Raw genomic sequence first — 25078 nt, 5'->3', positions numbered from 1 at the left:
GATACAAAAGGAGGTGTTTAAACAGGTCGTAAGATGTAAACCTGTCGAGAGGAATTGAACACTAACATTTAGCTCGCAGACCAGACCACAGTCTTTATGATGTGTTTGGAGTTTAATGTTTCACCTTTGTTTCTCAGTTTTATGGACAGCAGGAATATTTGTGCAGTACTGGGAAAGTAGCTATTATTGGTGTGTAGCCTTGGAAACCTGACATTCAGTGTGAGGAGTGAGACCGTGCTGGGAGGAAAGAGCACGCTGTCTACATTTATTTTTTTCATCATTTCGTTGTTTTTAAGTTAAAATAGAATCAAATTCTGTGTGCAGAGACGCCTCCACCTGGATCCTCCCTAACATAAATGACAGCCGTGCTCGACAAATGGAGGTTAGGTGTGTGAACGTAGCTTGAGGATTCTGTGAAGAGGATGGCAGCAGGAAAGCATTTGTTATGTGGCCTGGGGATCGGCGATGGCCTATCAAGACCGTTCCAAAGACTCCTGTACAGATTTAAAAATGCAAAGAAATCAGATTTGTCATTGCAAGTTTAATTTATGAGTCGTTTATCAGTTAGATTTGTGTCAGCCATGCTTTTATAAGCTATCAAAGATGCTGACGACAGGTAGGCTTATGTGGCACGCTGACAGGAGAGGGACAGCAGCATCCTGTTGCTTCATGGGACTGCTCTTATGAACTTGTCATCACTTTTCTGAATTTACATGCAGACACAGGGCGTAGCAGTCAAAACATAGACAGCAGTTAGAATGAAGGAGTGATACAAGAGGGTAACTTCCTACTTGGAGTCCTCCCTCACTCTTAAGTGATTTGTTGTGCAGCTCAGAGAAGCTGCCAGACACACATTAAGATTAATGACAAATCAGTCAGTAAAGCTGCCACTGTGCTTCATTATTGCCATGCGGTTAACGGGCCAGCGTTGAGGTGTTGCCATGGAGACAGCCTAATGGCAATGCCGTCTGAACAAATGGAGGTAAAGAAGCTCTTTGGAACCAGTGAAGGGGGTGCTATTTTGGCAATAGGCGGCAGCGGCTCACGCTGCTTAAGTACCTCATTTGGAGCCTCGGCTGCCATTTAATCTACTCAGGAGATGGCGTCTCTTCAAAGGTGTTTGTGATATATCAGAGGAGTGTCACTTTTATGGAAAGATGTAAGACATTGTAATGGGAAAGAAATGGGCGAGCTTGGTGAAAAGAGTTTGAGATTTGTGGTTTGTGCAGTGCAGCAAAGATGCACAAGAGCCGAGGTGCTTTTTGTTACAGGTAAAAAACACACTCCAAACCAAGATTTTTCTTCCCTGTTGAAAAGGGGGTGTGTGCTGGCGTCTCAGTTTCCCTTGACTGGCTTCGTAATCAAGGACTGTTGAACCAAATCTCTAATATTCCAGTGTTTATGCTTTTCAAAGCACCAACCTTGGCCTACATTCATATATTGTGCTTGTTTAGAAATTAGAAATGTTGCATTAAAAAGTTTTAGCATTATAAATTTGGGGTGTGATGGCACACACAACCCAGACAGAAGATAACATTTTTGTCATTTATTTTGGAAAATGCAGCTGAAGGAAAAGGGAAGTGGGAAATGGCTTTGGGTCTAATTTGATGAATAAAAGTCTATGTTTGAACATTTCAAGGTTTGAATGGAGCATGAGTCATGCGATAAGAGTTGAAATGCATGAAAAAGAAGTTCTAGGAGTATGAAGAGCTGGGATGGAAGAAAGGTGCAAAATCTAGTTTAGCAGGAAGCAGACCGGCATTGCTTTCTGAATGGCTAATGTTAACTGCATTGCTGGCTTAACTTGGTATGAAGAAGCAGTTGAAGGAGTATTAAGAGCTGGATGAGTGGAACATTAAGATTTGAATGAAGGTTTGAGTGTGACTGAGTAGACGAGTTGAAGAAGGCTGCAATAACTAGCGCAGCTTTGAGAGCAGTATCTTGCATGTGGACTGGAGGAGCCAGGAATCTAATGGCTGATGACCCGCTCTACCACTGAGTCCTGAATGCTGCAAGCATTCACACCAAATAGTTAAATTGATTAGATTGTATGAGGCCAATTCTGCAGTAAATATTTAATTTAGTTGCTCTACTAAACCGATGAAACTCCCAAAGTTCACTGAACCTCCTGTAGAATTCATGCCCTCCCTCTGTTTAACAGCAGCAACTCATCACCTCATTTGTTCCTATTAGGGGAGTTTGTAAGTGGCTGTGGTCCATTTATGTGAAATGAAAATGATAGGATTCTCTACAGTTTAATGCATCCCTTCTTTTATAAAAGGGCTTGTCCCACCCTGTGTGCTTTCCATTGAACATATTCTAGAAGTGACTGTTTGCTGCTTTTCATAAAGGCAGACTTGATAAATTGATTGTGGTTTGCAAACGCAGCATTCAAAGATGGCTCCTCCTCCCCGGCACTGACTTCAGTTAGGGTCAGGGTGCTCACCAGCAGGTGAAAGCCACCCCCAGACTTTTTCTCATGCCGGAGAGCTTTTTGCCTCGCTGTGTTTGCGTTTTTTTCTCTGGCACGGCGTCTGTGCGTACGATATGGCACAAGGGTGCTGTTGTTGGCGTGGGGGCACAGGCACTGCCCACAGGTTGACTTCCAGAAACATTCCAAACACGGCAAAAGTCAGAGGGCAGGGTCTCAGACACACATTTCTATTGGGTCACAAGTGATGATAGATGATTTCTGCATGAATCCAGTGTGTTTTAGAAAAATCTACTTTTTTTAGGTGAAAAGATAACCTAAGATGTAACCCATAGCTTAGGCTGCAACATGGAAGCCATATTATATGAAAATACTGCCAATAAAGTAAAACTCTATCATTTGAGGCTCCTTCAGCTATGTTTTCAGGTGGTGTTGTCTTATTTGCCACAATGCTACAATTGCTTCATTACTACTCCTTTGACTTGAAACTCTTTAACGTTTAAACCTTTTCAAAAGGCGCTCTCTGGGACGTAGAAAAGGATTTACAGAACTTAAAGTGAACGACGATAGTTTAGGGTGAAAGAGTATCTCCTTTCCTCAAAGAAAGAGTGTTCTGTTCTGTTAGCCAGATTGGTGACAGAATAATCTCCTCACAGTGTACACACAGATTGATGCCTTAATGATTGGGCCAGCATGTTAGCCTCTGGGCATCTCCTGGACTCCGTGGAACACTCGCATGAAACCTTTTAACTCGCCTCATCCTCTGCTCATTCTTAATTTGTGGCTTGTGCGCACATACCACATAAGTAAAGTCACTGCAGTGACCTATCCATGAGATACAGATCCCCGGGCTGAAATATGTCCCAGAAGCTGCAGTGCATTCCTCTCCTCTTTGCTGTGGCTTTCTCAGTCTGATCTCTCTGAGCTCTGATGACACCCGTATTGATTTCCTTGCGGGAGATATGTAGGATGCTTTCCTGTACATGTGTGGTTTCTTTTGCTTTATGCTTGTCTGAACAAAGTTTTAAAAAGGGAAAGAATAGTGGCATCATCACAGTGAACTTCATTTTGTAAATACTAGTATTAGCACCACTTTTTCCAGTAAAGATTACCACATTTAAAGTAGGCTGAATTGCAGTCTTCTTCTGTTCTCCAGTCTTCTGATTACAGTGCTGTAATACTTTTCAGATTTATACATTTGCTTTTGGCATGCAATGTGCACAATAGAAATACTTAATAGAAATTGCTGCAGCAACATTGAGCAGCAGCCTAATATGTTTCATAAAAATATAATAATCTACATGAATGGACACATGCTCTGGTTCAGATGAGGCAGAAAGAGGGGAGCAAGGGCCTGACACACATGCTGCCATTGTAGCAGTGATACTGTAAACCGGAGTGAAAGTAGAAATCCCCTTAGCAGAGAATGAGAAATGCGCTTCAATACCCTCTGTTCTTGGAATTTCATATGATGTATAATGTTTTTAAGTCTTTGGCATAATGTTTGTTGAAAGTATGACGATACTGCTTCTCTCCTGAATGTGCTTGTTAACTCAGTGACATGAGCTGTTTGTGAAGGACCCCAGGATGAATAGCCAATGCCTATGCTGGTTATAATGGGCATCCAAAGAAAGAAAGGCAAAGTGATTATTGGACCGGAATTAGTCAGGTGGTCTCACATGGTAATGCATGAACGTAAATGTATTTGTGTGCACCGATGGTTCAACGTGCTCCAAAGCGAATGAGTCCTGACATCCGGACTGACTAAATACTGTTAGGAAACATTCAGTCAGCATCTTCTCACTTCCAGCTGGCACAGACAGCCTTCACTTGTAATATCACAAACGTCGTCGGCACCAGGTCGTATCAGCTGTCGCTAATGAATGTGAATGCTGAATACTTTATGAGACAAAAAGCTCCACTCCGTCACACCAATGTACAAACGAGTGGACAGTTTCAACAGAGTGAGAGGACGCCCTCCGACCAGCTGATCACATCATGGCCGTTTTGTGAGTCCCATTCTTCAGTTAGACTTTCATTCAGATCAGATCCCTCGGATTTGAACAGACTTTGGCAAAACAGCGTTCTCCGATCATGCACCATGGTCATGGAATAACCTTCAAAAAAGTCTTAAACTAGAAACATTCATCCATTAATGAGTTTAAGGAGGAATGTCACTGTTTTTCTTGAGACCACTATCCTTAAATAGGTGTCAATCTGTTTTATTGTTTTATTGTTTATTTTCTATCTATTTACAAGGTCTCCCTTGTAAAAGAGATTTCTGATCTCAATGGGACTTCCTGGTTAAATAAAGGTAAAATAAAAAAAATAAAAATAAAAAGATCAGTAATTTAACCCGAGCACATAGTTCGTGAAGAATAAGGTGCATAAGTAGAGACTACTGCTGTTTTTTTTTTTTTTTTTTTTTGAATATGTATCTGACACACATATTAGTCTTTAGCAAGGGCCCTGCACAAAACTGTCTGCTCGTTAGCATTTTCTCTGTCATGTTGCCCCGCCAATACACAGCAGCACCTGTTGATGAGACAGTTGGCACATTTACATGCACTTAAGGCCTTGACCACACCTGTACAGATATATTTCTAACTGGATATTTTCCCCCTCGGTTTTAAAAGGAAAATCTCTCTGTCCACAAGAGAATGCAAACAATTCCATTTTTACGATTTTACATTTTACATGACATTGTTTACAGTTTTTTTTTTTTAAACTTAGCACTTTAGAAGGGGTTTTAAAACACCGTTCTGTGTGCGGATGAGAAGACAAAACACAAAGGAAAATTCTAGTTTTGCAAAATGTCTGTATACATGTGGTCAAAGCCTACGTAATAATGCCCTGTAATGTGATTTGTGTAAGACCACACAATCAAGAAACCTGTTTTCCTTCTTTGGGATAGGAGATTTAGAGAAATCTGACAATATGCGAGTATGGTTGTGTGTGTGTGACTTTAGTTTGCTTAAAAGTGCCCACAGAACACATGAAAAAGATTGAGACCATTTACTGTGATCCAACAGCTGCAACTTGGTCTACAGCTGACACAAGGACAAGACCGTTTCTGATGCACAGCAGTTTATGAGTTGGTGTGCAGCAGTTTTGAATGAAAATAGCCAACTTTGTGTGTAAAGGGCCCTAAGACGCTCTTCCCACCCCCTCCTCCAGTGTCTGACAGAAATGAAAGAGCTGCAGGAATTTGCCAGTAATTGTTTTACGATTCCTCAGAAATCATACCTGCTTGTATAGGTGAACACAATGAAAGCAAGAGCCATGAAAACTGCAGACTGGCTGCTGCTGCCTGCATGAATGGATGGGGAAGGGGAGGAGGTGCAGATAGACGGGGCAGCCGCCACCAAATAACAGGAACTGAGCTGTAAATGCCGACTCTCCCTCGGTTCAGTCAATGAAAGGAGGTTGCAGGAAGTGGTTTATTGAAGCATGGTTTACATGGGCTGTCTGTTGGCAGCTCTTTCACTCCTTTCTCACTCGCCCCAGCCATAAAACATTTGTCTTTGATTTACAGCACCTCCACACACCAAAACTGGAAGATTAGAGTCGCAAATCACTTCAGAAGCCGTGGTCCCCCTTTTCATTAATGAAATAAATGGAGCCAAAAGAGGAAATTATTTACCACAACTAACATCAGCTTTCACTGTGCCATTCTGTTTCAGTGGTTTAATTCAATCTATTAGTCCACTGACAGGACCGACCAACCAGCCGAAATACAGAACATTGTCTGATTACACATTCTTAAATGGAAGGATTTGCTGCTTTTCATTGTTTTATGTTATCCCTATTTAAATCTTTAGGTTTGTACTGTTGGTCGAGGATTTAAGAGATGTCATTTTGGTCCCTTGAAAATGTATTTAAACAACTGTGACGTTTTGCTGAGAGTCTGTAGTGTATGTCTTTGGACAGACTTTGTCACCGCGGTGCAACCCTGCAATATGCTGTCATGGAGCTTTGCTAGTGTGCACATGAGATCAAAATGTAGGCTTAAAAGTTAGAAAATGGGCATGGTCAGTTTTGTCTAAACAGAAAGAGAGGGAGACGCATGGACAGATGGAGACAGAGAGAGGTGGGGGTGGGTGCTTTGCATTATATTCAGGGCCGTAGTGGCTAACTGGGAGACGTAGGACGACTCCCGGTGGGCTGGGCTGGTTGTTTAGCTGCAAGGGACAGTGTCAGGGTTGGTAAACGGAGTAATTTTCTAAAAAGACACTTCAGGCTGTCAAGGTAGCCCAGGAAGATATATACCTGAATGGCAGGATCTCATTTGTCTCACAAAACCTCTGTGATACGTGTAAATTAGCATAATAAGTTTTGGTGTTATTCACTCCCTGGAACCAGAGAATAGATGTTGAAAAAGACAAACGATGCTTTCTGGCAACAGGCAGCAGTGCTAACCACTGCACCACCATGCTGCCCCAAAAACACCACACTCACTTGTCTCATGTCATGTGTTCTACTGCATCATACACACCAATTTGCCGTTGCACCTGGTGTGATCCCATTTCATTAAGGTGTTTAGTTCAGTATTTTATTGATAAAATAACCCTAATAACATCACATTGACATCATCTGGGTCATTTTCTCTAGCTTGACAATGCTCCTCCAGAGCCACAGAAGACATTGCATAACTTCACAAGCTGAGCAGTACTAACTCTTGAGGTAGAAACTGATCTTCTTGCATAATATCAATGTAGGGTCTCTTTAACTCTAAACTTACCTGGAAAAGTAAGGGTCATAAATGTCGAAAGACATGGATTTCTCTGTATAATGCTCCAGATAAACTGTAATGGCTAGACTGTTGTCATTTGGTATAGTCATGGCCAGTGGGTGATTCATTTTGATGACCTCTGACCTCTAGTATAGGGCCAACATCAGATCAATATTGCCTCTTGACCAAGATTTTGTTCATGACAAAGTATCTCAACTAATGTCCAGGGGAACAAATGCTACTAATAATTGTTTTCCTCCTGAATTAATATGGCAGCTATTTTCTCAATTAATTGTCTAATCTATTGAATGTCATCTTCAGATGTCTTGTTTTGTCCGACCAACTCTAAAGAGGGTTTATTTTCACAGATATAAAACATAGAAAGGCATCAAATTTGAGAAGCTGGAGCCAGAGAGTGATCAAGATATTTGCAGATACATTTTCTGTCTATCATCCATTCTATACCGCCTATCCTTAAGGGTCGGAGGGCAGAGCCAATCCCAGCTGACATTGGGCAAGAAGCAGGGTACAATCACAGGCCCAACACATAGACAGACAGACCACCAGTTAGACTCAGAGTCACCAATTAACCTAACCTGCATGTCTTTGGGCTGTGGGAGGAAGCCACAGTACCCACAGAGAACCCATGCAAACTCCACACAGAAAGGTTCAAGGCTCAAACCGCAAACCAGCTGGCCAGCGTGTTAGAATCTGGAGACAACAGTGCTAACCACTTCACCACCGTGCTGCCCTTCTGTCGATCAACTAATTGATTAGTTTATTTCAGCTTTAAATATAATGATCCCTGACCTCTTCCATTAGTGCTGCAATTGGGCCAGAGTTACCATCTGCAGTTTGCTCATTACTAAATGAATGACTACATTAAATAACTGTCATATTAATTGATTGCCATATTAATGAGTACAGCTTTTGCACCATTCTCAGGCAGAAATCTAAATCTAAATCTCTAAATGTGGTTACTTAATTGAACAGTATGTAGATTTAGCCCAGCTGTATGTTGATAGTTTTCCCCTCACCGGCATGTTAAGTCGGAGGGAGTCCCAGCTGTGAGGTTCAAGGTTCATTTGCCATTTTGCAACACAGGGTTGCACAAAAAAAGAAAGTTGTAGCTCATTCTTGCCACACACTCCTAGAACAGATGCACAGGTGATAAAATATAGATTAGAACAGGATCAAATATACAATACAATAAAGACAATATATAGTTATTTGTATACATATACACTTTCACACATATTTCATCTCTTAAATATCTATATTTCAATGTTGTTGTATGTTTCAACCTCAAAAACTCGCCAGTCCTGACTGGTCAGCTGAAGGGTGCCATGTTCAAGCTATGAAATCTCTAATCAGTGAACAGTTACATCTGGAAGCAGAGTGACTTCCTGAAAAGCCCCCTAGAGAAGAAGCAGCATCAAACGTCGGGCCATATGCACATAATGGTTCTCAAGGGAAGTACTGTATGGAAGTCTGTTGGTCACAATTCATCCCACTGTGTGTTGTTTGTCTTTGATCTGCTATCGGCAGCATCCCCATGATGTTGAACCCAGCCCCCACCCCTGGCTTCACTCCTCCAACTCTTCTTTCCACCTGTGTTTGGTCCCTTGAGGTGGACGTGGCTTTACACCTGTGTATTTTAAGTCTAGGATGGTAGTGTTAATGTGTAATTTCTTTCACCCAATCTTTGTTTCGTAGTTCTGTCTGTGTTATTCCATGCTCTGCTGGCTGCTGGTGGGGTGGGAAGAGGATTCTATTGATAAGTTTGTTGTTTCAGATCAGCCCCGTTGAGTCAAATGAAGAATTAGATCATTAAAACTGAGAGGTGTAGACAATTTTCCTGACCCTGTTCAATCTTTAACCACCCCAGACTCATTTATCTATTGAGTTGACCTATAACACAAACTTAGATGTTTCCTCGTCTTCATTCAGTTTGTGTGCTCGGGCCTTGTTGGCTGATTAGAGTGTGGTCGTCTTGGTTAGTAGAGTTCCTGCACGACTGTGGAGAAAACTACAGCGTGAGATTGTTTTTAAGGGACTGTGCTCAGTCATCCAGAGATGCCATCCCCACTGAGCTGCTAATCACCACCCACCATTGTTAGAGCGGCTCATATCAAGACTACTCAATATTTTCAGACTAGTACTGTGTAGTACTCTGCCTTAAATGTTCATTTGTATTCCAAGACGGTTTCATCATTGCTTGAAATGAAAAAGATTGCATATTTCTTTTAGTTCATCTCTCTGCAGTGGTCTTTGGAGTACAACACTGACTATTTATACAGCTAGTTCTTTCCTCTTCCTTAGGGTCAGGATGTATGTGAGTATGAGTGGTCTGCTGGGCTATGTGACATATTAATGTGCAGCTTTTAACAGAACATATGTGCAACCTCATTAGTATGTCTTTGTATTTGTGCTATTTTTTTTTAAACCTTGCCTTAGTCCTGACAAACCAAGCAAACTTCAAACTTCAGTCCTTTATGGACCAAATAAAGTGGAGAAATCTAGAGACCAGAAAAGCCCCTTGGCTTTCCCTGACCATCTTCATTTCATTTTTTTTCCTGTTGGCCACGAGCAGGGTCAGGGCCATTTCATTGTGCTTTAGTATACTGATATCATTCTACAAAAGAGAGATTGAAGCACTAAAGCCTTGTATTTGTACTTGTAAAATATGGCAGTAAGCCTACTTCCCACATTTAATTATCCTCTTAAGTTTTATTTTTACTTGCTCCCAAGAATCAGGTTAAAATGGCACAACAGTCTAAGCAACATGTTCATTTAATAGAATGCACAAATGTAATTATACCCAGATCAACGTGTGCCCTGATGAAGGGGCAGTGGTATTTCAGGCCTATTCATTTACACCTTCACATGGCAATTTTTGATTTGCCAGTAGTCCTTTGTGCATTTGGCAGCTGCAACTGTGGAGATCATGTGCTCTCCTTCATATCTGTCAAATGTAATAATATGGTGACAGTAGACATGTCCATGTTTGCAATTGGTCATATGCAGGAATCACTACCCCCTTTTATGTGAACGTACTCATAACTAGGAAGCAAGCTTATATTCATCGTATTTACCAGTAAAGCATTAAATAGTGATTAATTACCTGTTGATTGATTAATCAGTTAGATAAGAATAAAAATACAATGAAAGGCAGTATCAATCTGTTTGTAGCCACATGGGAGCAGAACATCTGACACAACATTGAACATTATCATCTTACAAAGTCGTTGTTGGGTATTGATTAGCAAATGGTTGCCCGTTTGTACATCCAGTGGACACAGATCAACGTTGTCATTCATTTGGAGTTGTGGCTGTATTCACTTGACGATTGTACGTCCTTTATCTGTTTTGATCTCCCCTGAAAAAAGTATTTGGCTCTTTTGGGCAATAGATGCTCCTTAATGTTCACCAGCTAGTCTCCAACTGTGTCTGTCTATTGTCTGGTGCTGGGTAGTCTTTTTTTTTTTTTTAATGAAGATCGTTAGAGTGCACCCACAGTGCAAAGTTGTGGGTTGTATCATCTTCAGAGCTAAACGATGCTTATAAGCTCAGTAAAACTAAAGGGGAATCCAGAGTTGGTGATAATTCTGTAGAAACCCCTCTCACTTCACACACGGTCGTTCGGTCGTTCGGTGAGGCCAATTATTCAGCACAGATGGAATGCTTTTCAAACTATCGTTATCGTAATTCTACCTGCCTTTAAACATTCAACCTCTTAATTGTTTATATATAACTATTGATTGGTGCAGCTTTAAGTTGGAATATATGTAATGAAAGGAAACGCTTAAATACCCCTGAGGCAGCAGAGCTCCAATGATCTGATTTGACAGGAAAGAGTAGGTATGTGTCGGTCTTCTAAGTATTATTTACTGTTTACACAGTGCACTGCCAGTTCGAGCCCAATCCATACTGTATATTTGAAGCAAATCTTGATATTTGAGGGTTCTGTCATTTGGTCATTTTAAACATAAACATTAATTTGGTTATTAAAGAACTGCAGCCAAGATGAGCAACAGTTCTATATAAACTAGACTATAGATAGAAACTTGTCATTGTTCTCTGCCTGTTAAAGGGAACCATGCCTTTTCTTCATACACAATGCACATTTGGGCATTCGCCACTCAAACGCCTGGCATGCACTGCACAACTGATGCTGAGATGAAGGGCCACAAGCTTCACTGAAGATTTTTTTTATTTCCAGTCTTGTCTTTTGTTTTATGGTCAGGTCTGTCAACTAGCCTAGCCTCATTACAAGCCAGTCTGTGTGGAAAGGGCAAATATGTAGTGACTGGCATTGTTCTGTGATTGGCATCTGGGTTTAAACCAAGGCCATGTTAATAAACGACACAGCCTTGTCCCTCTTTGTAAGCTTCTGTGACCATTGGCAAGTTTTCAGTTTCAGGTCAGTGGTTGCATTGTGCGTCTCTGCCTCTCAGACGCTCCCTCAGATAATATTAAGCTTTTCAACCTGATCTGCTGAAACCAGCCAAGATGCTGTAATGACTTCTCCTTCACATTAGCTGAGTTTATCTTGTATCTCTCCTATTTTACCCATAATCTGACCAGTTACTCAAAATCTGTGGCGAGGGAATGATTACACATTCAGTTACAACACCTTATTTTCTCTGTGATGAGTTTGGACAGTATTCGGTGTTCACTACTGAAATGTGTTTTTTAAAATTACTATTAAGAGGCAGGCCAGCGAGACACAACCTTTTAAACATTATAGTCATGCAGGGTTTCCCCCCAGAAATTGTATTCTGAAGGTGTTAAGCAGCATCTTATCTCATGCTCAGTTTAGTTTTGGATCTGTTAACCATGTTGCTTTTTCTGTGTGAAATGGCACCGTGGTGCTTTTCCCAGAGAACGTTATTTTGTAAAAGTTTATTATTTATGCATGCAACAAGCTTCTTTTTTTTTTCTTTTCTTAAGAGTGTTTTATTTTTTTAAGAGAGTCCAAGGTAATGTCATACTTCTCAAATGTCTTCAACATTTCAAAACCCAAAGAGATTCAGTTTGCCATGATGTAACGCAGAGAAGCAGCAAGTCTTCATATTGGAGAAGTGTCGTTGGGCTGTAATTGAAATGTGTGTACGTTCACTGAAAATGACTCCCCAGTTATCCATGCTAAATAAAAAAAACATGCCAACACATGTCCAGAGTTTATGTGCTTGAGTGAGACTTTTTCTTTTTTAGGGTGCTTCAGCTCATCTCCTTCTCCACTCAGTTGATATAAAGGCACAGTGGTGAATGGGCTCTTTTAGCCGGGTGTAATTGAACCTGACCCACTTGCACAATTAACTCTTAACCATAATATTTGCTCAGTGGTATTGGGTTTTGGATAGCTTGTCCCCAGCGTTGAGGTCGACCTCGGCGTAGTCAGTCGAGCCATCAATCACTGCTGCTCGCTGATGGGGTGGAGCTCCATCCAAAAATGAAACAAGAGAGCACAATGTGATTAGATTGATGCCAAAGCCTGGTCATTAGTGAGGATGACTCGAGGTATTCCCAAGATCTCCTGCATCACTACGCAGATTTAAATGGGAGCATTGTGCATTTGAGCATGTCCATGTGTAAGGCACAATAACTATAACCAGATGGAATTAATTGGTGTGCTGGTTGGTCTTATGTACCAGTTCTGTATTAGGCTCAAGTTTATTCCCTTTGAAAAGCAGTATTGCAAATTACTCAAATGTTACTAGGCATACATGCTGAAAAATTTCAGTCCATTTTATATTCGGTTTTCACATTATATCTTTTTAATAAAATGAGCATTGTAATTTATTTTAACATTTGACAACCACCATATCTGCTTTATAAGAAATGTAATTAGGCAGACATGGTGGTTACAGGGCTGCTGAAAACCTGTGTAGGCTTATATTTATATATTTTTGATGGTGCAGTGTCTTTGTTCCACTCTTAGAAAAATGCTCTAAATTAGGCGTTTTGGATTAAAATCTTAAAATAATGTCAAGGCTTTCTCCTAATTTATTTATTTATTATTTTGTAGCTGGAAGAACATTGTCAGCTTAGCCTGATTTTCATTCTTACATTTCACACTAGGTTGTTACAGGCTTGTCACATCTAACTATCCTCCGTGCAGCACCAGAGTGACATTACCTTAAGCTGAACCAAACCCTAGCCTGGTTTTATCTGTTCTTCTAGTAAACACCCCACATACACACATTTAATTGGTACTTTTTCTGCATAGCCCATTGGGAGAGAGGCTGACAAACAAACTCTACCAGAGCTCAGGTGTTCTTCCCTGGAGGTGTGTGTTTGTCTTCAAAGGCCCATGGGGGTGATTTGGGGGGGGGGGGTCTTCATCTTGCCATGAGCTGGGTGGATTCACAAGCTTTAAAGGCCCTTGTTCTAATTCAACCCACAGTTTTTGTATGGATATCAGCGTAAGCAATGGAAATGAGAGTTAATGAGATCTCATGAGAATGGAGCTGCAGGTTTAGTGCCTCAGTACATTCAGTGACACCCTGAATGACTTTCAGTAGCAGAGGCAGTATTCCACGTATGGTTTCATCCATTGCTTCATCTGATTTTTGTGTCCAGAATGGTGAGATACTGTGACTAGTGTGTTTAGTGCACATCAGAACCTGTTCCCCAGCAACCACACACACACACACACACACACACACACACACCACTGCTGTGCACTCAATAATGACTTGACAAGGCATGCTGCTTTGCATTTTATAGAACACAATTATTTAGAATGAATCTGTTTTGTTATTCTATTTATTATTATTATTCTGTGTGATTTACTCTTTTACTTTATTTCTCTTTTAATTTCAGTGTGCAAGGATCCACCGTACAAAGTGGAGGAGTCTGGATACGCAGGCTTCATCTTGCCTATTGAAGTTTACTTCAAAAACAAGGTACATTTAACAATTTCACTTCCCAGAGCCTGTATATGTTTACAACACTGGATTTACTCACTAGGTTTCATTTCAAATCTCCTAATAGGAATTGTTCCACCAGGTTTGTTGTGGATGCCTTTTAAACTGCTAGGCCACAGGGACATATAGTATCGTTCTTAATCTGAATAGTAGCATTCATTGTATTTGCTTCTGGTTTTTCTTGTTTAGCAGTGAGACAGTGATATCATGTGATTAGTAATTATAGTATATAATCTTCTGAGGTTTCCGTTATCATTGTTGTCCTCTCCAGTGTTAATAGCAGTTCTGTTTGACAGCTATGTCATACTTCCATAGTTTCCTCTCATGTAATGAAGGAGCATTGATTTTTGTCACTGTGGGAAACCAGAAGTCACCTACTGTTTCTTAAATCAGCTTCACTTTGGAGATCATGGAAGGCACAATGTTGCAGTTGGGGTCGAAGTGATGCAGCGTAGTGGTGTTAAAAGAATGTTGGTCAAGTACAGATTTACTGATTCTGACTCTTCCCTTTTCCCTCTCTGGGTGGATCACCACTTTTCCTCAGGAAGAACCGAAGAAAGTTCGCTTTGATTACGACCTGTTCCTCCACCTGGAGGGCCACCCGCCCGTCAATCACCTCCGCTGTGAGAAGCTCACCTTCAACAACCCAACAGAAGAGTTTCGTAGGAAGCTACTGAAAGCTGGAGGGGTAGGACTGCGGGGGAGAGGCTGAGGCTTGAGTGACAATTACTTGATGTGATTAATGTGATACAACAATTTCTCCTGCAACTACTTAGCAGAAAAGTTATATCTGATATCACCAGAAATGGTGTCACACATACATGTATGTCTGCCTTTTTCCAGCCACAGGAAATTGGCCAGTAGATCTGCTGTCACTGAGGCAGGCCTATGATATCTCTATGTGACACAGCAGAGTAATGGGTACCTAGCTAAGAATGAAGGCCCACTCCCTTTTGTGTATGTTGTAATCTGAGCTTCTCTGTCCTTTTGTTTTGGTCATCAGGATGGCCATATTTTAGTGCATGAGCACCTGTCAGCTGTTCATTGAGTGAACCTGTAGCACAGTGAAAGGGAATCAAAAGAGGTGTCCACTGTCTTCTTCAACACACCCAGCTGAGCTGCTGAGCTAGCACAGCAGTACAAAAGAGAGAGGTTGCCAGCCAGCGATGGTGTACAGAACAAATGAGAATGAGTGACCACATTTGTGTTGGTCTGTGATGCTGAGATTTCTTCGAGAATTTTTCTGTCTAGTCATTTATATAGCTGCACATAAACTCCAAGATTCCTGTTCCAAATATGAGTAATTCTGCACTAAAAGTCCATGAGCCGTCTGCACCACCAATTTTTACCGTAACAAATGTATTTGGATGTTGGTTTGAGATAACCAACATTTTGATTAGTAACCGTTACTCTAACGGATTACAATAGCATTTATCCTGTAATTTAATTACATAATGTCGTAACATATAACAAGTTACTCCCCACCAATGATTGTTGCAGAATATTCCTGATGATATTTCTTTTGTGAACAGATCCATCAATGTAGGGCTGCCCCAATTCGGTCATTCAACAGCATGGCAGGCTGTAAACCTTCCAAACCAAGTCTAGACAGAAGTAGAGAAGGGTAATGGGAACGGGGTTTTCACCTTTATGTCCATCTATGTTGCTCACAGGCTAACAAATGACACATGGCCTTTTCTCTATGAAAAATTACCTCTGCCCTTTCTTCCTTAATACGTGAATATGTACATGTTTTTGGGTTGAAATAATTAGGCGGCTATAATGTCAGTACGTTAATGGCACAATCACATTTTGTTCTGTAAGTGACTGCTTCCAGACCTGAGAGGACTGCTCATTGTGTCACCGTGAGGCACCACAGTGGTTTTTCTCAATGGAAGCATGACAGTGCATATCTCATTGTGTTAAAGTACATAAGGGGTAACATAACTACTCCTGTTGTCCCTACTCCTCCTCTTAATAGGTTGCTTTATTGTTTGATCGCTGCTCTCTGAACGTTTTGCATATTTCATATTAATGTTATACATTATATAGTTTGTTTAAAATGTATAGATGCCAGTGTTTCTCTTGACTTAGCATTGTTTTCTGAATACTATACAATGCAGAATGAATGACTTTAAATTTAGCAGTCATTAAATCTCTCTGTATCTGTAGATTCATAAACTTTATAGCTACTGAGTTCAATCCGGCACTTATGTTTAACTAAATATTGATTAAATATTTATCTCCCACACTGAAATAACAGCTGGACAATACACAGTAGACTTTAATAAAGAAAGAATCAGATACTGATCAGTTTTATTTTAGCAGATACCAATTATTAGGATCAGCTCAGGAAATCCCTAGTTGTTTCCTCAGTGTGGGGTGCAGTCAGTCCTGGCCCTGGCCAGAGGACCCCTCTCGTCTGGAGGTTTTATGATTGGAGTGAAGTGCTCTATTTACTTTACCCCACAACTCCTTCTTCGACTCAAAAGGGGTTCAAGTGCTGACACAGACCACAGACCATGTCAAACTCTCATTCTCCATTGTCAGGAGGAGTGTCTCACTATGAAAAGGTCTTAGTACATTATCAGTTCAAGTTCACTCAGTTCCTTCACCATGCCTAGTTCCACAGATTTGGACAGCTGAGCTTTTTAAATTAAGCTGTAGATAATAATTGTCTGTCTCTTGTTGTCCCTCTCTTACACAGCAACGAGATCCTCACAAACGAAGTACAGAAGACTCTAAAGTAAGATTTCCAGCATGATTTGGGATCATGGGTGTAACAGACTTGTGTAAACATGACTAAAGATTTGGGCACATCTATAAAGTGGCTTCAAAATGCTCTTTTGCGTAAAGTTCCCAGTACTTTTATCACGCAGGGAGCTCTACATCATGTACCTCTGCATTCATGTATAGATCGAACCAGCTGTATTGTCTTTACTTGGATCTTCTGGCCATCTTTCTTGCCCTGTAATCACTGCAAGATATTCCAGTAAACACTGCTAGTTTTAGATGTTTGAATGTGTGCTGTGTAGACATTTGGCATCGAAGCTGGCAATCAGCTGATTCATTACTCTTAAAGGCTGACTCAAGTATTCTGTATTTTTTTCCATTACAACATTGCAGTAAGGATCCCTACTGAGATGGACACGTGAGATCCTTTTTGTTTAACCAGAAGTGGTTATGTCGCTCTCCAGACTCCATTGATAGCAACTTCATAGAACACAAGATTTGGTGGTCAAATGCTGCCTTGATCGTTTGGTTTGTCTGTGTGGGGTAAAATGACTGTTTTTGTCAGTGAAGTCTGGTAGTTTTGAAAAGAGCAATATAACAGCTGTCTGTGGTTAAGGATGAAAGGTCTTACAAGTCTATATATGTTGGCATCCTTTCTATAATGTAGTCAGACACTTCCAAGCCTGTCAGTGGCAAAAACAAGCACTTTTAGGAGACATACTTTGATCAGGTGCACTTGGCCCAAAGGATTACCATGCAGCCCAATTTATGGCTGCTGGCTGAGGTGATTTACTGGACTAATTCCAAAACTTTTTGTACCTAGTAGTCATTTTGGACCCAAAATATGTTAAAATATGCGCTCTGGTTTAACAAATACTATAGTTATGCTTTAAGACATTCTTAATAAGTCCCTTTATTTCATACAGGACCATTTGAACTCAACTAGTTTTGATTTGTGCAGTAAGAGTGAGATCTCAGTATTATTTAGTAGATATGCTCCAAAACATCTATGCTGTTGAATTTGCAATTTATGTAAAAGAAAAAGTTAAATGATTAGTATTCAGTTACTTCCCAGATGAGAGGATATGAGAACAACATTAGTGTCGTGTCTGTGTGTGAAGCACAGAGCAGGAGTCATGATGCAGTTACCTTAGCATAGCTTAGAAAACGGCAAGTATATGGTCATTACACATATGCATAGAATTGGAATGTGAGATAAATTCATGAATATGTTGAAGGGCTTATTGAAGGCCAACAGCAAAGGTTCCTTCTTTATAACATGAGGCTGTAGACGGGGATACCCATTCTCTTCTTCACTGCTTGTACTCTTTCTTTACTCAAAGGGTTTTGATAGTTCATGTTGATACCCCAAAGGATTTAAGTTCGATACCCTGTCTTACTTTTTACCTTTAGAACTGTAACCCAAAGCAAAATCTTTCAAACTAAAGAAGCCTCTGATCGTTTTCTTTTGTGTCTGCTCTCTGGCAGGTTATGGTGATGCAGGAGGGCTCCACCTCCCTGTTCGGCCAGCACCTCAAGCTGCCTACACTTCCCAACAGCTCGCTGACATCCACCTTCTCGGACCCAAAGAAGAGCAAAAGCTTCCATGGGTCAAAGGTCAGTGTTGTTTCCAGGTACAGGCCGGAGCTAAACTTACCTTCTCTTCTGCCTCTGCTTTCGGCCCCACCCAGCTCTGAAACTTTTTACCCCTTCAAAGTCTCCAGGCCCTAATCTCCCCACATATTTGGCAGGTTCTAAGATGTCCAATATATTTAAACTCAGATTTCAAAGACTTCCAACTTTGGCTTAAGCAAACTATATCTTGGCTGCCTCTCAGCCATAAGCACTCTCTCCACTCAGTCAGAGACATGCTCTGGATCCTTGAAAAACCTGTGGGGTTGAAGATGGCCATGTTTTGCTCGAATAACCTCTGAAACGTCTGCATAGAGGTTTTACACAATAATGTAAAGACAGCTGAAAAGAAGGTGGGCTTAGAAGCTGCATGTGAGATTTGAGGCATTATCTTATGCAGCACTAAATCATGTATGTCAATAAGCTGCCATGTTGTTTCCATTATGTGTTATTTTTAGTCCCTTTTAAATAGTGTCATTTAAGAGCCAGCTTAGAAGAGGCCCATTTCACGTGGAAACAGTTTCAAGTCTAAACACAGTGTGATGAATTACTTGTGGAGCAGGAGGTCACTCTCTCTCTCGCTCTCTCTCTCGCTCTCTCTCCTACCTAATACCTAACATTTTCCCCATTATTTAAGTCCCATAGTTATACTACTGCTCACTGGCACTTGTAATTTTTGGAGTCCTGGGCTTTTTTGCTTTCCTAACATGTCTTCTTTCAGATTAGAGGAAAGACATCCAAAATAAACATTAGGCACCTTTCTTTTTTATTTTATTTTTTCCACCTGTAGATTTTTCCTAGATTAATATCTTTAAAGGCAGTTTTCTCTAAAAGTTTTTTTTTTTTTTTACTCTGAGCCAGAAATCTCCACCTCAGTAGCATTTACATACACTAAACTTCAGAGTTTTATTCCTATCTATATTCTGAAGGAAGGTGCTGACAGTATTTTCTGAATTCTGGAGTTCCCTGTAAAAACCGTTGGCTCTAACAGGTCAACAAGATGAAGCAAGTATTTTGAACCTGGTTTTATCCTGTGTTCAGATTTCTGTTCTGGGAATGTATGCAAATGTGCAAATGAGTACATATTTAATTAGATAATTCTTCATTGGCATATTTAAACAGAGTTTCAGTAAACTTAAATACTAAAGTAAATACTAAAAGTATTTTACAAGAGGTTCAAAAACTATATTTTCCAATTCAATAAGATATTTGTGTGAATGTAGACGTACAAAAATAGTCCAGTAGATTAACAATGAAACTCTTATTCAGGTGATGTATTATTACAGATGTCGGTTTAATCAGAATCAGAATCAGAATTACTTTAATAATCCCCAGGGGGAAATTGCTTTTTGTTACACACAGCTCCAAAAGAACAAGAATAAACTTCAAACACGAAAGTAATAATAATGATAATAATAATAATAATAATAATGATACAAATAATACCACTACTACTAATAATAACATATAACAACATGTACATTCAGAGTGAGATGTATTATATAATACTAATAATACTACTACCACCAACAATAACATATAATAACATGTACACTAAGTGTGAGGAATAAATATTCAGTTTCAGGTTGAGAATTTATTTATGATAGTGGGCGGCAAAGGTTTTTGAGTAAGGTATGTTAAAGAGTATTATTATGTCAAGTACGCCTGTCACACATATTGTCTGTATAGGTAGGTAGTTATGTAAGTGTTTATGGAGAGTGAGAGAGATATAGTTCTCTAGTTAACTTGAACAGAATGTATTTCCAGAAAGTGTATTCAATGTCTGTAATTAGGATATGCTTTTAGTTCCACACATATTATCTGAGGCCCTTCAGTGATTTATATGAACTTGGGTCACCTGCTAACCTGCCAATGTCACGGTGCTGAAAGGTTTGTTAAAAAGTGCCAGTTCCGTGATCTCTTCAATGTTGATGGCGGTAGAAGCGCTGCATCCCAAAACCACGCCCCCACACTGCCTCCAGAGCACTAAACTAGTTTTTATGTGGGGCTGCCTCGGGAGGGAAATGGGTTCACTGCAGTGGAGGAGCATGCTGGAGTTTAGAATGAGCTGGCAGCTTTACATCCTGAGGTCCCAGGGTCACAAGCAGATAGACAAAATGAAAGGTTTTAGAGGTAGTTGGGCAGAGTTGTAACACACCCCGTCGTCTAGACTGCTTTAATGGGTTTACTGCATTGATGAAATATTGACAAGGGGGCTGGAGGTGAGACCCAGGGACAAATGGCCCCTGTCGTTAAAAGGAATGCATTTCCTCCTTTCTCCACATTGCCCTTCGCTCCACTTTTAAAGTTGGGCATGTGGGGCTGTTGAAAAGGCCCCTTCACCCCACTGAACAGCACTGTTCAAAAGAAGCCCCGAATTTGCTTTTTAAGCCCATAGATGGGGACTAAGAAGACCCTTTTGATTTTCTTTTTAGAATAGAGGTCTTTTTACAGATGGTAATGCCAAACTGCAGGGTGGCATGCTTGTTTTCTTTTGTGTAAAAAGGCAGTGGATTAATCTTCATTTGGCCTAGCTGCCTAGTTTTTGCTCACTTTGTTGTTTGATACTATGCATAGTAGAAGTTTTATGTGTAGTCTAAAGTGCACTCCAGAGTCGACACAACATGACCAGCTAGAAGATAACAAGAGACAATTTTGCCCTGTTACAATGTAGGGTTTGAACTAGTGATTTAGGCCAAGAATGGGCCCCTGCTTTCCTTTTTTTCTTTTCTTTTGAAGCTTAGATGATTCTCCTCTAACACCCTGAATGTTTGATAGTATTTCTTGGTGTTTTTCGTTGATGACTTAACTTGTCATCATGCTGTTCTGATTTAGACTGCCAATAACCAAGAAATCTATTGTTCTGCAGGATGTTTTCATAAAATGTAGGATCTTTTTGATTTGTTGACTTGTATACACAGGATGGCTCTAAAGGAAGTGGTACTACCCTCCTCACCACCGCCACAAGCACCAGCAGCAGCAGCAGCAACAGCTTGTCCAAACTACACAAACCCTCCAAGGACCACAAGGAAAAGCCTCCAAAAGACTTGAAAGAGCCTAAAAGTGCCTTCAGAGACTGTGGCTGGGAATCCAGCAAAGCCCCCAAAGAACCTTCCAGGAAACCCAAAGAGAACCAGCCACTTAGAGATATCAATCCTAAGATGGGCTTCAAAGAACCCAAGTCTTTGTCCAGGGAGCATCGGACTGAAGGGATGACCCATGGGTCAGGGTCAAACAAGCGTCTGTCCACCCCTGACGGTGACGATCAGGTGACCAAAAAACGTAAAAGGGGATTTTTGGATTCATCAGGGAAGGAGATGTCCGAGTCAGACGTTCGACATTCAGATAAGAAACTCTTGAAGGATAGGCCGCACTTGCGAACTACTAAATTGCATCCAGAAGGTGACGAGGCAGAGCAGAGGAAGGTGTCAACACAGCCGCCATTCCAGGAACTAGTGGACCCCAATGACTCTGATGTGGAGGATCAGTCCACCAGATCAGATGTAAGTACAAGATCTAAGTGGATTTTAAATGTTTTGTTTTTTTATAGAAAAGACTATTTACTGTACAAATCAAAATTAAGTTTGTCTTTCTTCAGAGTAAAGCAGTTGATTGACTTGATTTATACACTTACAGCAAGTAGACCCATGTCGCTTTTATCATCATGGAGGTTTAAGAAGCAGCACATTGGACTCACTGATTTGAGCTTGCAGGCCACTTTACTTGAAGAAGTGGTGAAAGGAGGGGTAGGAGAGGAGAGGTATCCAATTTTTTCAAAGGCTTTAAAGGAGACGATTTGTTGGTGGTCAGTCCCTCCTCAGTGGGGAAGGGCTATAAAATCAAGTAACCAACAGGGAGAGAATCTTCTTTAATGGTGGTCTGGTGGACCTTGTGGGGTGTTGGGCAGGGGAATTCAAAGAAGGGGTGGACACCAATAAACTTGGTGGGAGTTCAGCTGCTCTCGTCTGGGTGGCCAAAACAGAAAGTGGACAAAACTGGAGGAAGAAATGGTAAATGACCTGTACTTAAATAGGAACCAAGGATTAACCCACTAACCTCCTACATCCTCAGCCACAGACACCCATATAATTTCAAGATGCAAATTTTATGATTTTTGTATAATTACACTTGAAACATATTTGTATGGGATATAATTGAATATGGATGTAGAATACGCCTACTTTTAAACTTTTATGTATTCCTCTATTCCCCTACCTCAAGACTAGAAATGAGAAAGACTTGATGGCCACAGTAGCTCCTTTCATGAATATGCGTTTGACTGGGTTGCCTGGTCCACACACATTTGTTGGAGAGCCTCCCCATAAAGAAGGGCTGTTTTAAAGCCAAATAGTAGACAAGAGAGATTTATGGTTTTACAACACCTGAGGAGAAAGGGGAGAATCAGCAGTGAATAGCCTAGAGTTCCCCTTAAATCCTTTTAGCTTTTCAAAAAAGAAAAAGGGTGGAAGAAAGGTCTAAACCCCAGTGCTTGACAGAGTTTTCTTTTATGTGATGGTGTTTTCATTTCTATTCTTAGATGCTTGTATAAAGTGTTGGTCTTTATGTGTCTTTCTCTGTAGGGGTAGCTTGTTTAGCCAGGGGAGTTATTACTTTTCATTAACAGAACTTGTGTTTTTGTCTGTGCTAAACATGAATGCCTTTCAACTATTCCCATGCAGGGACCACGGGTCGGGCTGGTTGTAAAGGGGATGTGGGGTGACAAATGCCAGGTGTTTGATTCTCCCCAGGCTAGCAACCACGGTGGCCGAGCGCTGGGCCGACACAGAAGGCCGCTCTCATTTCTCATGTGGCCACTTGTTTGATCTCAGCCTTTTCCACCGAGCACTGGGCCAGAAACAGCAGAGAGGAGGAAATGTGGAGTAGGTGATGACATGAAGGGAAAGCAGGCTGGTGTGTTGGCATGAGAACCATGTTTTTAGCACGCTGAATGTGAGCACACTCTGAGCGATTTGTCACCTGCACAAGCTTGTATAAACCTTACATAATCAGAGACACACATTGTTGATGCCTTTATGGTAAACTACTTATAATATGTGATATTACAAGGATCATTGATTAATATTGTCAACTCAAGTTTAATGTCTAGCAGAACAAAACAATGAACCCTATAATGGCCTCATCCAGTAAAAACCTGTTTGTCATTTCTCTGAGCCTTTGGACATTAACAACAAAAAACCACACATTGTGTTTTATCAAACAATAGAAAATAAATGTACAAGTAAATGTGCACTTCAAAGAGTCTGAATACATTGTCTCCCTTAGTAAGATAAAAGACCAGCATGTGAATAGATAAGAATGGCTCACTTTTTCTTCTACCACGCAGTTGAGAGAAATTGTAAACGCAGATTTTGTGTCTCCATAGGGAGCTATTTGTTTAATGTCCTCAAGTGATGTCACTTGAGTAGACGTCAGTTGAGGCTGAAGACGACAAGTATAAAAACGTAAAAGATCTGGGGGTGTGCAGTTTAAAAAGAAGTGTGTGTACCAGGCTTCTATAGCCTGCTCATCTTCTCTACTTGAGGCTAGCGGCTCCGGGCTACATTTGCTGTCAATGCTGAAGGTGCATTGTGGGTAATGTAGGCGTCAGGTTTTGATAAGGAAGATGGATGCGTGGAATACTGTAAAAGAAAATCTCTGTTGCATGATTATTTCATCCCTCTAACTGATGTCCTATTAGTACAGTGTTAAATTGTGGAGTACCCTTTTCAGGTTATACAAAAATAACAAAAGTCATGTAACATGCAGTGTGATCTTTATAAAACTAGCTCATCTGTGTGTTTGTACAACAGTTACGTAGTTGATGTGTCCTCTTTTTGAGGTATTCTATAAATCATGTCTGACCTGTGTTCAAACTGAATATTTCCTACACACTCCTGTCTGCGCAAATCCTACTAATCTGTAGTTGTAGTGCTCTGAATATAACTTCATTAGTCACTGTTGTCTTATTGATTGCCCCCCATATAATATCTATAATAATCTCAACAAAAATTCAATGGAATAACATTAACATTTATCATACAGTTTATAATAAACAAAACTCTGTATTCTGTAGAAATACTTCATTTTGGATAGTGATATAAAACTATTTTCAATTCAAATTTTAACTGGTTGTAGAATGTTATTTAAAAAAAAAAAAGAACAACAGACTGTTATTCTCGTCTGACATTAAACCACATCGAAAACTGATCACTTGGGAAACTAAACATCTTGCTGGAAAATGAGATGTTCCATTTCAGGTGGCTTTCTTCCAGGAAGTTAAACTACAAAGCAGTTGATAAAATCATTCTTAAAATAGTTTTGTTTGGACAACCCTTGCAGAATTAGACAAGCAAGCCGAATATTCTTGGTCAGTTCGCTCTTGTTTGCTGCCATTTCTTTTTGGGTGTCCTAACTGTGCTGATAGTTAAGACAAGCCAGATTGATGTCAGCGAACTCCAACTAAAGGCTATTTATTGTCCGTGAAGAGGGAAGCTTTGGTGGCTTTGAGTGAAACAGGACAAAAGCCCTAAAAGGAGTAGTGGTAAGATTTATAGCACTCTGAAGAAGCTGTCCCATAAACCAACAGACCAGCTGTGTGTTGTTTGTTAGCAAGAGGTG

General features: G+C 40.5%; 1 protein-coding gene across 1 annotated transcript in view; it reads left to right on the top strand.

Annotated features, from left to right (window-relative positions):
- The window catches only part of mllt3 (MLLT3 super elongation complex subunit), a 40999-nt gene that overhangs the window by 3738 nt on the left and 12183 nt on the right, over nt 1-25078 (top strand). The window contains exons 3-7 of the mRNA XM_070855118.1: nt 13992-14074; nt 14640-14783; nt 16803-16841; nt 18317-18445; nt 21382-21963. Coding sequence (XP_070711219.1) covers nt 13992-14074; nt 14640-14783; nt 16803-16841; nt 18317-18445; nt 21382-21963 — 977 coding nt within the window. The remainder of the gene's footprint in view (nt 1-13991; nt 14075-14639; nt 14784-16802; nt 16842-18316; nt 18446-21381; nt 21964-25078) is intronic.

The sequence above is a fragment of the Pempheris klunzingeri genome, chromosome 23, assembly GCF_042242105.1.
Source record: "Pempheris klunzingeri isolate RE-2024b chromosome 23, fPemKlu1.hap1, whole genome shotgun sequence".
NCBI lineage: Eukaryota > Metazoa > Chordata > Actinopteri > Acropomatiformes > Pempheridae > Pempheris > Pempheris klunzingeri.
This window is presented reverse-complemented; position numbering and strand designations above follow the sequence as displayed.